Source organism: Symsagittifera roscoffensis, chromosome 4 (genome assembly GCF_963678635.1).
Source record: "Symsagittifera roscoffensis chromosome 4, txSymRosc1.1, whole genome shotgun sequence".
Classification (NCBI taxonomy): Eukaryota; Metazoa; Xenacoelomorpha; order Acoela; family Convolutidae; genus Symsagittifera; species Symsagittifera roscoffensis.
In genome coordinates, this window is record NC_087065.1 from 1,910,218 (window position 1) to 1,924,909 (window position 14,692).

General features: G+C 37.2%; 3 protein-coding genes across 3 annotated transcripts in view; 2 read left to right on the plus strand and 1 right to left on the minus strand.

Annotated features, from left to right (window-relative positions):
- LOC134844510 (cyclin-L1-like) overlaps positions 1–14,692 on the plus strand; it is a 213,885-nt gene that overhangs the window by 46,540 nt on the left and 152,653 nt on the right. The gene's annotated exons all lie outside the window — the stretch shown is intronic.
- The window catches only part of LOC134844511 (ectonucleotide pyrophosphatase/phosphodiesterase family member 5-like), a 232,724-nt gene that overhangs the window by 46,539 nt on the left and 171,493 nt on the right, over positions 1–14,692 (plus strand). The gene's annotated exons all lie outside the window — the stretch shown is intronic.
- On the minus strand, positions 9,538–9,987 carry LOC134843833 (small ribosomal subunit protein uS9-like). The gene has a single exon (XM_063860125.1). It carries the CDS (start codon positions 9,985–9,987, stop codon positions 9,538–9,540), a length of 450 nt encoding a protein of 149 aa, XP_063716195.1.

Genomic DNA, 14,692 nt, shown 5'->3' on the forward strand with positions numbered 1-14,692 from the left:
AGAAAAACTCCAGTAATCTGTAATTTCGATTGAGCCCGAACACTCTAATATGGAGAATAGTTCTTGAAAACAAAGTACTCAAAAATTAGTCAAAAATCAAACTTTTGAACTTTCCAGCGGCCATGATTTTTTGGTGTCAAAAAAATTGGGCGTAATCGCGTATGCAAAGGAATTTTCCATAACCCGTTCTTTTGATTCAACTCAAAATCAAATGGGTGAGCATTTTTCGAGAAGATTCAAAAAAGTTTTAAAAAAATGGTCGAAAACACGAAAATTTGAATTTTTCAGGGCGATAACTTTTTGTGTAAATTTTCTGTGAGTGGCCACTAAAGCAGGGAAAATTCCCACTACCCGTTATCTTCTTGAAACCACCGTATCAGATGTAAGCGGTTGGTTTTCGAGAAAAATTTAAAAAATTCATTAAACGGACAAAAGTTTTCAAAAACGGCCTGAAGACTTTCTAAATTTCGAATAGTTTTTTTTTCGTTAAAAAATAGGTTGTGGCGATTTAAGCAGAGAATATCCTTAAAACCGGGTTTCTCGATTGAACACAACCTGAGAATTGAATTTGCACGGTAGTTTTCGCTTAAAGTCAAAAAATTACCAAAAACTGTCAAAGTTTCAAAACTTTATCTTGTTAAAGTACATAAATTTTTTCTCAAGTAAACTGGTCATAGCCAATTTTGAAGTTAGGCTATCGACAGCATGTTGTTTTGATTAAACCTATGATATCAGACTTGGCAGGATAATTAGCGAGAAAAGTCCAAAAAACGGTTAGCAAATCGAAAACTTGACAAACCGAGAATCATAGCTTTTTGTGTGAAAAAACAGGTAGTTGCCGCTTATGCCGAAGGGACTCACGCAACCTGTTATTTCCATGGGAAGGTAGTTCTCCCGAAAAGTCAAAAACTTCTTCAGAAAAGTCAAAAACCGATAAAAAAACAAAATTTTGACTTTTCAGATGACCACATTTTTCGGTGTCAGAAAAACTTGAGCGTAGCCGCATAAACAATTGAGCTTCTAATAACCCGTTTTTTGAATTGAACCCAAAATCTCAGATATAGCAGGAGATTTTTTGAGAAAGTTCAAAAAGTTTAGCAAACAGTCAGAAAAACCAAAATTTGACTTTTCCGATGGCGATAACTTTTTGTGTAAGATCTTGTGAGCAGCCGCTAATGCAGATGAGTTTCGCATTCGCACTACCCGTTCATTCAAAAGAAGCCACGATATCAGATTTGAGAGTTTAGTTTTCGAGAAATGTCAAAAAGATTCACACAATGCTCAAAAATCAAAAATTTGACTATTCCGAGGGCCATAACTTTGTGTGAAAAAATGGGCGTAGCCGCATATGCAGGAAGCTTATCAACGCCGTTATATTCATTAAAATCAAATACTCAGTTTAGAGAGGGACATTTTTCGAGGGGTAGTTTTGAGAGTGGCAGAAAATGAAAAAACAACGACAACTTCGAGGGAAATTTCTCCTAGGAGAAGCCCATTGCCAAATTGGTTCAATGATTCCCCTACAGACTTTTTCGAAGGCTGTAGACATAGGGGTCAACTAAAAAGAGACTCTGGCTGCGTATGTAGGGACAGAGGGGAGCAGAGGTCTTTCAGTTGGTACACTTTTTTGAAAATCAGCAGATGGTTCTGAGGAAAACTTTAGTTTTTCCAATAAATTTGAAAATAGTTTTCCATAACCAAAAAAAGAAATTCAACAAACCGATTGGTTAGCATACAATCAATTTGAAAAGTGCACAGGTGAGTGTTAAAATTAGGTTTCTCTCGAAACTATCTAAAATAAATGCATTAGGCCGATGAAAATTGGGCCGAAATAGTTTCAGCCCAAGAATTATTTTTAGTGGAACAAAAAAAAAACAAAGAAGGCAATACGAAGTCAAGGTAAGTAAAACTACAAATTGTAGTACATCAAACACTAAAAAGCAACAAAAAAATTGCTGGCAGCAAAAAAACTATTCCAAGATGCGACAATTAGGACGACAACAGATAAGCAGACAAATAATTGGCCGGCAATTTTATTTGACAGAATATTTCCCGTTTGAAAAAATAGGCCCTGGTCAGATTCAACACTGGAACTTTGCCCTCACAGGCACATTCAATATCTCCTGGCTAAGTTGACCGGGAACGCATGGAAGTGATTCTGTTAAACAAGTTGCTAACCCGAGAAAAAAGTCTATATCCCGGTTTGACAACGCTTGCTAATCGCAAGCGTAAAAAATAGAAAATACTTTTGAAAAAAATAAGCGAAAAAGAAAAAAGGTCATTTTTTCAAAGAAAAATCAGCTAAAAGTAACATGAAAAAAGTCCAAAACTATCTACAAAAATTTCAAAAGACATAATTCTCAAGCAGCCTTAACAAGAATTGAGATCAATGACAGAGCGGCAACTAAGGCAAAAAAACTTGGGTAGACCCTCGTAAGACCGAAATTGAAACTGTAGACATCAAAAATATTCCAGCTATGAAATTTTTGAATTAAAATTTTCCATACTTATCCCTCCTGAAACAGGAAAAGGATGACAAACAATTGGATTTTGAAACTGCGCAATATAAGTTGATTTGCAATGTAACTAAAAATTTGTATTACAAGATATTGAATAGAAAAAGGAAGTCTTTTTTTTTCAAAAAAATTAAGCTGAAAAAAAACTCAAAGTAAAAAAAATGTGTTTTAAAATTTCATAGTTTGGTCTCGGACGATGATCATAGACAGCCAAAAAATAACTAAACAAAAGTGGAAAAAATCAATCTACCAAAAAGTTCATAGCTTTGTCTCGGACGATGTTCATAAACAGCCCTAACATGCATTGAGAATCAATGACCGAGTGGCAACTGAAGCGAAAAAAACTTGGGCTAAAGCTAAGCCGAAAACAAAACAGTGCAAAATTTTCACGGCCAATTCCTTCTGAAACAGGCAACAACATTCAAAACAATTCGCTCTCAAAACTGCGCAGCATAAGTTGACCAAGCCAATATAACATACGCCAATCCCGGTTTACCAAAAAAAAGCAAAAAAAATTAATAATTAAAAATCATAGTTGGTAAAAATACAAACTCCGCAGCAACTTTTACACAAGTTCGCACCACTTGCAATTGAACACAAACTTAAAAACACAAGAAATAAAAATATGGCAAACGTTGAAAAAAACTAGTTCTACCAAAAAATGAAATTTTCGTATGTCTCGATAGAAGACCACGAAAAATAGCCGGCAATCTTTGATCAGACACAAGGTGGGCAGCAAAAAAAATTATAAACAATCTTTAGTTTTAAGTCCCACCTGAGACTAGAACGAAAAACACTAGCATTTTCGACTACAAAAGAAGTTGTCTACAGAGAGAGAAAAGAAAAATCTGAGAATCAGAGCTGTGACAACTAAGCCGACAATCTTTAAGCAGACACCTGTTGGGCCGAAAGTTGCTTACAGGTCAAACAAGAATTTTGATGTGGCAACTAAGCTGACAAAATTTTAGCAGAATAACGGAAGACCAACCGTTCAATTTTTACCAACTTTTTTTTTCAATTGGATATATAATAAAAAAAAGGTCGGACCGAGAGTCGAACCCCAGATCTTAGGGTACAAAAGCGACGGCGTTAACTCTAGGCCTAGTATGAAGGAATCTGGAGGTTGCGAAGTTTCAATAAAAAAGCAAGTTGAAGAAAAGTTAAAACGTGTAAGAAAAGTTGTTCGCTAGAAAAAGTGTTGTTCCCGATTTCAAGACACTAGCTCTCGCAAGTGTAAAAATACTTGATTTTGTCTAAGAGGAATTTTAATCTCAAAATAACGCAAAATAAGTTCATTATGCCATATAATGTAGGTTGAAAGGTAAGCTGATAATGTAAGCTGAAACATAAAAAAAAATTAAATTAAAAATCAGACTTGGTAAAATGACAAGTTACAAACTTTCAACAAGAGCAAAAAAACCAAAATCAAAATAAAATCTATGCTTAACAAAAAGCCGAAATAACAGAAAAAAATTCGGGAAAATAACCGACGGAAACTAGGCCGAAAACAACGCAACCGAAAAAAATCTTAACTTTTTCAATAAAACTATTTTAAAACAAACTAACACCGGAACCTGGAAAAAAGTCCAGTACCCATTGCAAAACCCTTGTTTATCGCAAAGGTAATTATCATGAAAACTTTGAATCAAAAATTTAAAAACCCCAGCTTTGGAAAAGAACCGTTTGAAAAGTTTACCAGATTATTACATTTGAAAATCAGCCGACAGAAATTAGGACGAAAACCACAAACCCACATGAAGTACATGAGGACGAAACCCACATGAAGTACAACAAAAGTTTTGAATTTTCAAGAAATTGAGCATGCCAGCCTTTGAGCATGTCTGCAGAAAGGGTTAAAAAAGTTGTTTACGAGAAAAAGTCTAATTCTCGATAACTAGTCACTGAACAAAATTCAAAACTTTTCTGAAAAAAAAATTTAAAAAACGCAACCTATATTTCAGTCTTCGCTGCGTTTATTAAATAATAAAAACGTTACTGCTCAACATAGCTGGTTATTTTAATCACTTTTTCCTCCGATTCAACAACATTCAAGTCAATAACTATAACTTAGTTGTAAAATAACACTTTGACGCAAGCACAAATTATATTGAAAATGCAGAAACCGGAATCATAAATTAAAAAACCGAAACAATCAAGGAACGCAATAAACTTCGGTGGATCCAGAATATGCAGCTTGAATTAAGAAGTTGTCAACAACTGTACATTTAACAATTTTGAAGAAGAAACTCGGTTGACAGAAACTCAAATATACCATCGAAAATAAAAACACTTTACAAGAAAAGATACGCTAGCGGAAAAATTTTTAGGCTGTCTAAACTGCAAAAAAAAACATGCAAATACATTAAATTCTTGAATTTAAGTCGAGATATATAAACCATATATAAAATCAGTCGAAAGCAGACACAAAATGGAAAAAACTGATATTTTTTCTGAACAAATTTTCATTTAATCTTAGCTTAGATGGAAAACTTATCAAAAAGCACTATCAAAACAGAAAAAAAAACTTGAAAATGTGATACAGAGGCGAAGCAGAGCTTCGCATCACTTGCCATACAACACAAACATAGAAACATCGAAAAAATGAATTATGTTGAAAAAACTAGGTCTATCAAAACTTAAAAATAGAAGTTCAATTTAGGCAAAGATGTCAGACATTTGGACATTGAATTCGCAACGAAACGAAACTTGCGAAGAGGCAACAAGGCCGACAATCTTTTTTGAGCAGACAAGTGTACAGCAATTGAAGTTGCACCTTCAAAGAAATTTCCTTACGAGCAAGAAAAATCTGTGATGAGGCAATTAAGCCGACAATCTTTGAGCAGACAAAAGTTGAGCCAAAAGAACTCAATTGCATACATAGTAAAAAAAAACAAGGCCCGGCCGCGACTGAAACCTTAGCGTTCAAAGTCGATGGGGTTACCTCTAGGTCAAGTGGGAACGAACCTGGAAGTTATTAAGATTCTATAATATAGCAAGTTGAAAATCTGTGAGAAAAATTGTTTACCAAAAAAAAAGTTTAACTCCCGATTACAAGACAGTTGCTCACGCAAGTGCAAGCACTAAAGCTTGAACGGTTCATTTTAAGCTGCTTCTGAAATTCTCAAAAATAAAAATTTCCCAACACTTTGAATCGATCCCGAGACCTCCAGATTAGTAGCTGTTGTTGCCACAAGAATATAATCAGTCGTTTTTTAGTAATTGGTAGGATAATTTGAGTCAGGCTATTGACATTAGTATATCAATTTGATATTACAAACTCTTCTTTCGAAGAGAGGAAAGGAACTTTGGATTCAGGTAGTTTCCTTTCCAGCCAATTTAGACTACCTCAAAGAAAGCTCACAGGAGTCAAAAGTTATATCATAGAAAAAGCCTTTTGGTGGTGATTCGGATACCAAACAAAAATTTAAAAAAGCTTTAAAAAACTGGCAGTCAAACTAGAGGGAAAATGAAATAATTTAAACTTGATTTTCTTATTCGTTATTTTATAAGGAATTTTTCTCCACTTTTGAATTTCCTTTCTTAAATCATCTACCTCGAAAATTTAATGCTACTTGCACAGCAACCAGCTATCATTTACTTGCCAAGTTTCATTGATAGTTATATCGCGATTGATGGGAGGGGATGTTGTATTTCTTTTAAGAATTTGTGCATGCATAAAAAATAGCTTATGAATTTGAGATGGTCCGCCAAGATCTGTCTGTTATTTGTAACTATCTCAGTGGATCTTTCTAAATTGTCTTGCTACATTTGCATTAATATTCAAAAAAAATTTAAATCGGCGAGCATTTAACGATGCAATCGAACTGTGCAATGATATGTGCATGAATTGAATTGGAAAAAGGCTCGTCCATTCATACATAGCTCAGCTTGGTTGAACAATCAGACACAATTTTCAGAGAATTGTTTTGACATAATCACGGTGTTATAATTTCTCTAATAACACTTCAATTTCGTAATTTCTTCCTAGCCCAGCTACTTAATAATCGTTACCCGATCAACTCGCAAAAAGACAATTAAGGAAAAGCGACAGCTCGTAAGATTTGAACATCAATTTCGGTTAACGGTCTTTTGTTCCGAGTTGTTTTACTTTGCGATTTGCCGTTTTACATTAATAACCTAGCAAAAAGTAGTGTTTTGCATGTTATTAATATGTATTTAATGCCAAATTATTGGCAATATCGATGACTTTGAGCAATTTCATCTGTCAAAAACTAAACCTTTTTAGGGTTAACTAACTTTTTGGAAACGGTTTTTACGTGTTGAAATTGGTGGGAAACTAAAATGAGCAATTTTAGATTAATAAACCCCCTTCAGATTCGTTGACTGAAAAGGATAGTGCCAACAATTTGGCATTAACTATATAATAGATTGATTTTATTTAAGTCAGTGACATCGTCAATAAGTGGCTGGTATAAATTTTTGTTCTATTTTTTTCTCTGTTTTGCAATTTTCTTGGTGCTGTTTAGCATGAATGAGTTTGTTTGCACTATCGGGGACAACTTAGAAAGCAACTAAATTAAACGTTGTAGTTCTTTTTTCAACTTTTAAGTGTATTTTCTCTTGTGGTGCTGTAATAGACGTATAAATAATGTTTTACTAAGTGTACTTACTTTGTTTCTGGTAGACCCTGAAAAGGCATAGAAAAAATCATCTAACCCCTCCGTATCATAAAATGTCGTCACTCACTATATGTATGATTGGGGTTAGGAAATTGGACGACAAGCAAATTATACGTGACCAACAAAAACGAATGTAGACGTTAAATTGTTTTTGCAAAACTAGCATTTTAGACGGAAAGCAAAGGGCTAACAAAACTTATTGCCCAAAACAAATTTTCATATTTACAAAAATAGTGTATGATCCCATTGCATATCAAATATATTTATCACAATTGATTTATAAAATGTTAATTTCAAGATTATAAAACATTTTTGAAATGCATAAATTATACAACTGCGGCATGTGAAAAATGCGATGTGAAAATTGCGAAATGTGAAAAGTTGATTTGCATTTCAGAAAGCTGAACGAAAGTTAATTGTAGTCTGTAAACAAATTTCAGACACGAACAATACAATTACGTCAAATTTCCCATATTTGTAATTTTGCATCGACGTCCAAAATTCGTTTTTGTTGGTCACGTCTAATTTGCTTTTCGTCTAATTTCCTAGGCCCCATGTATGATATTTGAGAAGAAAACTTTTTCTTTCTTTTCTCGCATACAATGGATCTTCTTTCCGCCCTATCTAAGGTACCTCATGGAAAAATGGAAGGTGTTAAAAGCGGTGTCAAATTAAAACCCATTGGCCGTAATTTGGATTCCAAAAAAATGTCAAGAAAAAATGGAATATCTAGAATATCAGTCAATTGTCTTCGTAACTTTGCTATAGTGCCTTGCTGTTTTAACTTTTGACCACACACTCTAATAGTAAATACCAGTTAGCACTGAATCGTTTTACTGAAGAGATTTAAACATATGCTATTAAAAAATATAGAGTTTGAGCAGTTCAGAGATACTAGCGTGTAACGCGCCTCCGGTGCTTCGAATTTTTCACAACTCATGAAAAACCGCATATATTGGAAACCAGATCTGCAGGCTTTTACTGCACTCTGACAGCACCCAATTATATGGTTGGTAATTTCATATTTTATAATTTTTTTAAATTCCTATTTTCCGTCAAATCTCGAAAACGTCAAATCTGAGTAGCCATTTTTAGAGGCCAGATTTAGAACTCCAGGGAGTACTCTAGCAGCACCCTATTACAGGTTGGGATATTTCAATCTAGTGAATTTTTCTAAAGGATATGGAGTTTCAAATTTTCAAAACAAAATTTGATTCACTTTTTGAAAAAAAAATCACAAAAAACGTCATATCTCGAAAACTTCAAGGATTTGAGCAGTCATAATTGGAGCCAGGTGATATAAAAAAGTGATAGTAAAGATAAAAAAGAACGATAGAAAAAGAAAAAAACAGAAGATAAAAATGATAGAAAAAAATTAAAAAAAGATAGGAGACAGAAAAAAGACAAAAAAATGGAAAAAAAGCTGGAAAAAAAGAAAATATCAAAAAAGAAGGCTCGAAAAAAAATAGAGAAACCAGATTAAAAAATTGGAGACAACCGTTTGACAGTAAAACTACTTTGAGCTGAATCGTCGAAACCAAATAGAAAATTAAAAAATTAGGAGACGGGTAGACAGACATAATCAAATCATTTAAAGCAAGTATACAGACAGACAGACAGACTTAATTTGGCCTCGAAAAAATTACTGAAAAACAAATGACCTTGCGGAAAACTAATTGAAAAATTTTCTCAAGCATTGCAATATATGATATAGTTTAATTATGAAAAAGTTCTTTCGTTAAACATGCAAAACTATTATGCTTAAACATGGGAGATAGCTGTCACTCGCATTTAAATATAGTATAGATAGATATAGATAAAGATAGATAGATAGATAGTTGTGCGATATAACTCGCATAATAACACAATCTCAAAGAAAAAAAACTCCATGTTTTTGATTCTTCCTATGTTAATCACCTTTAAAAAGAACACTGACTCTCAGTACTTGCTTCAAAGATTATTCATTAATGATTAACCATTGGATTAATAAATTATCCCAAAAAAAAATTAGCGAAAAAATATTTAAGCTAAAATTGTAACTGACATGGTTCTCATAATGCAACTCACTCGCGCGTATCTGAATTATTTTATGTTACCTGGATTTCCGCAGAAACAACTTCCAAGTTAACAGTTATTCTCCAACAACAACCTTGCACGGCATAAGATTTGTGTTTAAGATAGCGGATTATTAACGTATTTTAGATCTTTTCAAGTCATTTATGATAATATTTCAGCCAGAGTACGTAAGTTACTCCAGGTGGCTTGATGACCTAGAATCGACCACTTGACTTATTTCTGAGAAAAAGTACCGCGGAAACATCTTAATTCATCAGATCAAGTTTAGAATGATGAAACAAAATGGAACACAAAATGTAAACATTTTATCGGTAACTCTTCTGGTATCTGGCCCTGGCACCAGGACCTCCAAATTTTTTGGGTTCTCGTCTTCTGGGGTCTGCCACCAATAGAGACTTGTCATACATGATGAGTTGTTTCCTGACCATTTGCTTTTTGTTTTCATCAGAAACTTTACCAGTATACGCCACAAGAGCCTTGCCAATAGCTTGACGAATTGCATAAATCTTCGCCACGTGTCCTCCGCCGTTAACTCGAACTCGGATATCTACTTTCGGGTAGAGGCTGACAGCTGTCAGCAACCTGATTGGTTCAAGAAGTTTAAGTTGCAGGCATTTAGGCTCGATCATGTCCAGAGGTCGTCCATTCACTCTGATCATACCAGTGCCTTCCTTGCAGTGTGCAACAGCTGTTGCTGTCTTTTTCCGGCCAAAAACTTGCACCACGTTGGCATTTGCGGCTTGAGGTTGACTCATTTTGACTCTTAAAAATATCATCTAATATTGATCTCCGCAGAAATTGATTTTTGTAAGTGCTAATAGAACCTTACAAAATATCAGCTAAAATTATGTAAACCTTGTCTGCCGCAGTGATAACATCTCAGCTACCCATATGGATAAACTCATTGATCCAGTCATACATAATCGTTGGCTTCCGGATGCAATCAGGAAGATCTATGGGAAATTACTACACAGATGAGGCCAAGAATCGTAATTTTCGAACATAGCCATCATAAAGGTGGATAAAAATCTCAAGGAAACCGAAGAAATTATTCATTTTACCATTTGTTTCTAGTTTTTGTTCCGACCATGGTTATTTCAGCGAACCAGGTCAGAAATTATACTAGTGGACAAAATTAAGCGCAAATTCAGGATTTTACTCTCCAAAGGACCTATTTTCAATGTCCGTTTTGGACAAAACTTCCTGCGAAATTCAGTGAAACTCTTACATAGACCAAGAGCATTTGGGTTTGAACGTCTTACGCCAGGTGAAAAAAAAACGTAATGCAGACGAAGAAATCTGACATTTTCAGACCCGGATTACATTGATAAGTCATTGAAAACAAAAATTGGTAGTTTCATAGATAGTAGCTTCGATCATTTGCTCATGGTGTATGTAACTTATTAAATAGTTTCATATAAATTGAGCCTGGGACGCTGATGTCCACAACCAGACATCGTTGGTATCAAAGCAACAGGACCAGTGTACAGCCTGCAACAAGTCAACGGGGGAGAACAGGATCTTATGCGAAAAATGCAATCACTGGACTCATGTGGCATGCATGGGCTACTCAAAGGACGAATTCAAGTTCCTAGAGAAACCAAACGTGAGCTTCGTTTGCAACAGATGCTTGCAGAGCCCAATCCAGAGGTGTCGCACGAAATCGCCAAGTTGAAGGAGTGCGCGGAGAGCACGAAGATTATGGTCGAGCAAGTCCTTTCTGCCAGACATCAGCACGAGTCATCACCCGAAGCTATATATTCTTAAGTACTTAAATGTCAAAATGATTACGACCAACAGATAAGATTTAGTGGGATACCTGAATTCAAATGTTAGATACCGATAAACCTGACCGAGCAAAATTTTTGAACATGAACAAGAATTGTGTGACATTCGACCAGAATGGCCAAAATGCAATTTATGCAGGATTCGAATTTTGAGCAGTAAGCCTTCCGAGTTGATGATTTCGAAGGATTAGCGACGTTATTGGAACGTTTAGCCAAACGGTGAGGGCTAGAATATTCTAGTATTTTAAATTTTCAAAAATTCGAATGATGACGTCACATTTCTGAGAAATGCTGAAACGGCCATTTTAACAAAAAGCGAGTGAAAAACAGAACAACTTTATCTGTGATTGCGAACATGTAACATTCGTCTACTGCAGTCACACATGAGGCTTAAGAAAAATAGGCCCTATAACCACTGGCTCAAGGGTCAGGGACACTATCTCTTGTGTTTTTCTACCTCAAGAACGGTCGGAGCCAGTTCGGTTCGCTTGTGACATGAGACTACGACCCGTTACAGCTTAAAGGCTACTACTAAAATATCCCCCCACTCTAGAATTAGAAACGTCCCCATACTTAGGTCTCTAGATACCCAAAATACATGAACGCCGTTAAAAACCGGGTTGGAACAATCCGTTAAGTTACTTTTTATTAGACAGTGGAACTTTGATCCATTTCAGATGGATCAACCTAAAACTCGCCTTACCTCAACATAACAATTATAAAACACACTCTAGGAATTTAAATTAAGTAATCACATTGTAGCACGCTCAAGAACCAGGAAGTAAATAAGTCGGTAAACAACTCAAGAATTAATAAAGTAACTAATATGAGTTTAATGTTGGTCAGTTTTAACAACAAGAACAAGTTTTTACTCTAGACTGCAAGTTCTCGTGAACCATTGGGACACTCTAGCTGTCCACCTTTCCACCGAAGGTTCACTCTGGTCCAGTCAATAATAGTATTCCAATCGTAATAATCCAACTCGAGGGAATGCTCTCGTCTCTGTCACAGATGGGACAGCTCTACTCTAGGTTATTATTGCTTTCGAAATTGCGAATAGCAATTTCCCACCGATTTTTCTAGCAACTTTCCCGCGCTTGTTACTCAATTGTTCTGAAATTGTTCTGATCTCTTTTTCTGATTTTCAGTTCTCGCGAGAAAATCGTGCATGACAGGTTCCATTCGAAATTTTGAAAAATTAAATTTCACTCCAAAATCAAGTGTTTTTTGCTTCTCTCAAGGTCAAACTTCCAAATATGACCGACTGGCACATACTCCCCGGACTCGAGATCGATGTCCTCATCGCGCGCTGTCTTCTGTCAGTGAGTCCCAGAAAAACCGAGTGTTGCTCAAGATACAGTGCCAGTGGTCATTTACAGAAGTTTGCAGCAGATTTAAGCTTATCTACACCCCAAAATTCACAGCCATTTAAAATTTTCACGCTATTGCTAAACAGCAACCAAAATCTGCATACACCTGCACCCTTGAATTTTCGCTTTTCAAGCCAATCATTTTAAAATCTCTTTTGTCCTATTCAATCAGGAAATTGTCATGCAGCATTTCGATTTATATAATAAATATAGTATATTAGTAACAATATTTGCTTTGTTAAAATTTCTTTTTCGTGAATCCAAGTTTCACTCGGATCCACGCTCAAGCCCCCCTTCCCTCTCAAGACTCAAGATCCATCCGATTTGCCCATTCATCTCGTACTCTTCGCCTTGGAGGTACTGCATCCTGAAGTGCTAGATGCGGCGAACTGTCTCAACAGTTCCTCTTCATCATCGGAACTAATCACAATCTCCTCCCAAGCCTTCAGCTGTTCATAGGATCGCATCCATTCCCTCTGCTCCTGCAACCTCTTTGCTTGGTTGGGTAGTGCCTTCACCCTAGCTTCTCGGTTCAAGCAAAAGGAGTTGTGCAGGCTCAAGCTCACGTTCTTCGCCAGGTCTTCCTCTAGTATCGACTCCCTCGCTTTGGTATTGTCTCTAGACATCTTACCCACTCTCTTCCATCCCGTCGTGATCGCATTACGATGGGTTAGCAGGGGTCTCTTGAAAGCTTCCGGCCCAATCTCGGCCTGGAACTGTCGATACTCTTTTTGATGTTTTCTCATGTGATCTTTCGTTGTCATGTACAACCAAGACGTCAGTGTCGCCCGAAACCATGGAAAGTACCTCAAGCGACTCCATACGTACCTGACTTCCGTCGGTATGGCGAATACTTTGCACGCAGTCTCAAACAACTCGAGTCTCCTGCTGTAGTCTATCGCGTATATTGACTCAGCCGTTGGCGTCGTCGCCTCCCGATACTTCGTTATATTCTCTTCTATCCATCTCAGAGCTAACATCGTACTCACTACTAAGAGCGTCACCTTCTTGCGGTGATCCGGTAGTCCGATCGACCGAATCTCTTCCACATCCCATACCAGGCAAAGGTTCTTGTGATCTGGATACCACACCGTTTGTGCCAAACAGTGGCATGGGCATTCCCCATGAGAGATCTCAATGCTCCTGAGATTACGCTCCCCTGAGGCTTCCAAGAGAGGCTCAAGCTCCATCATTTTCTCGTGCATCGTGTCGTTGTCTTCCAGGTTCGGAGTACTTCCCACAGGTTTCCCGATCACGTTTTGTCTCTCGTGATCGCTTGTGTTTTCTCTTTCCAACTTCAGAAGATCTTCTCCCCAGATTTCGCTTAAGTCATCTCTCAATTCTTTTGGTACTGTCCCTTTGATTTTTCTCAACAACTTGTGCGAGTGATGCGACATCCGAGCCAACCTCACGCACTTGGGCACTGAGAAGGCCTTGTCCACCAGTATTCTCTGGCTGGACACTTCCACCATCGCCATGTGTAGCGGGTAGTGACTTCCGCACAAGTTGGCCATCATTGACCCTATCAGCGATTTCGCGTTCAATGGCAAGCCATAAGCTTCGCTCATGGGAAATCCCATTTCCGCCTCAAGACCAAGCTTCCAGCTCCGGATGTGTTTTTGAGTCACCTGCAACACCCCGGGCCATGATTCCACGCTCAACGCCGTCACTAAATGATGTTCAGACTCCAGTCTCTCCAGTGCCTGCAGACCACACATTCTCGAGAAGAATCCGAGAGCTGTCGCTATGTTCACCGTGGTTCTCGCGTAACATTCCGCTATTATTTGCACTTCACTTTTCTCCCTTTCTGTGATGTCTTCGAACCAAGTGATCAGGTCTTCTTTTTGAAACGACAGTATTCTGACGCATGACCGTCCATCGCAGATGTGCTCTCCTTTCCCACACGTCGAATCCAGACAGCTACCCGGCTCCAATTTCTTCACTGACCCGGGGTCGCTCGTCCTTTCGCTTGGCTCTTGCATCTGGGGCGTGATTAGCTTATGTAGCACACTCAACTTCGCCAGATCTTCATCTTCCGTTGGTGCTAACCTCACTCGCTCTGTGGTTTCCTCGATTAGACTTGCAAGGGGATGTGGACACCAGGAGGGTCTTAGTAGCTTCCATATCACTCCCAAGTTCGTGGTTAACAAGCCATTTCCACCGCCCATGTTCACTTCAACTCTCTTGTTTGAGCGCGGTATGCTTATCACCTCTGGTGTTTTCTCAAGAATCAGGCCCAGGCTCGGCCCCTCTTTCTCCACCGCGTCTATCTCCATTATTTTTTCTGTCCAAAACTTCAGTAG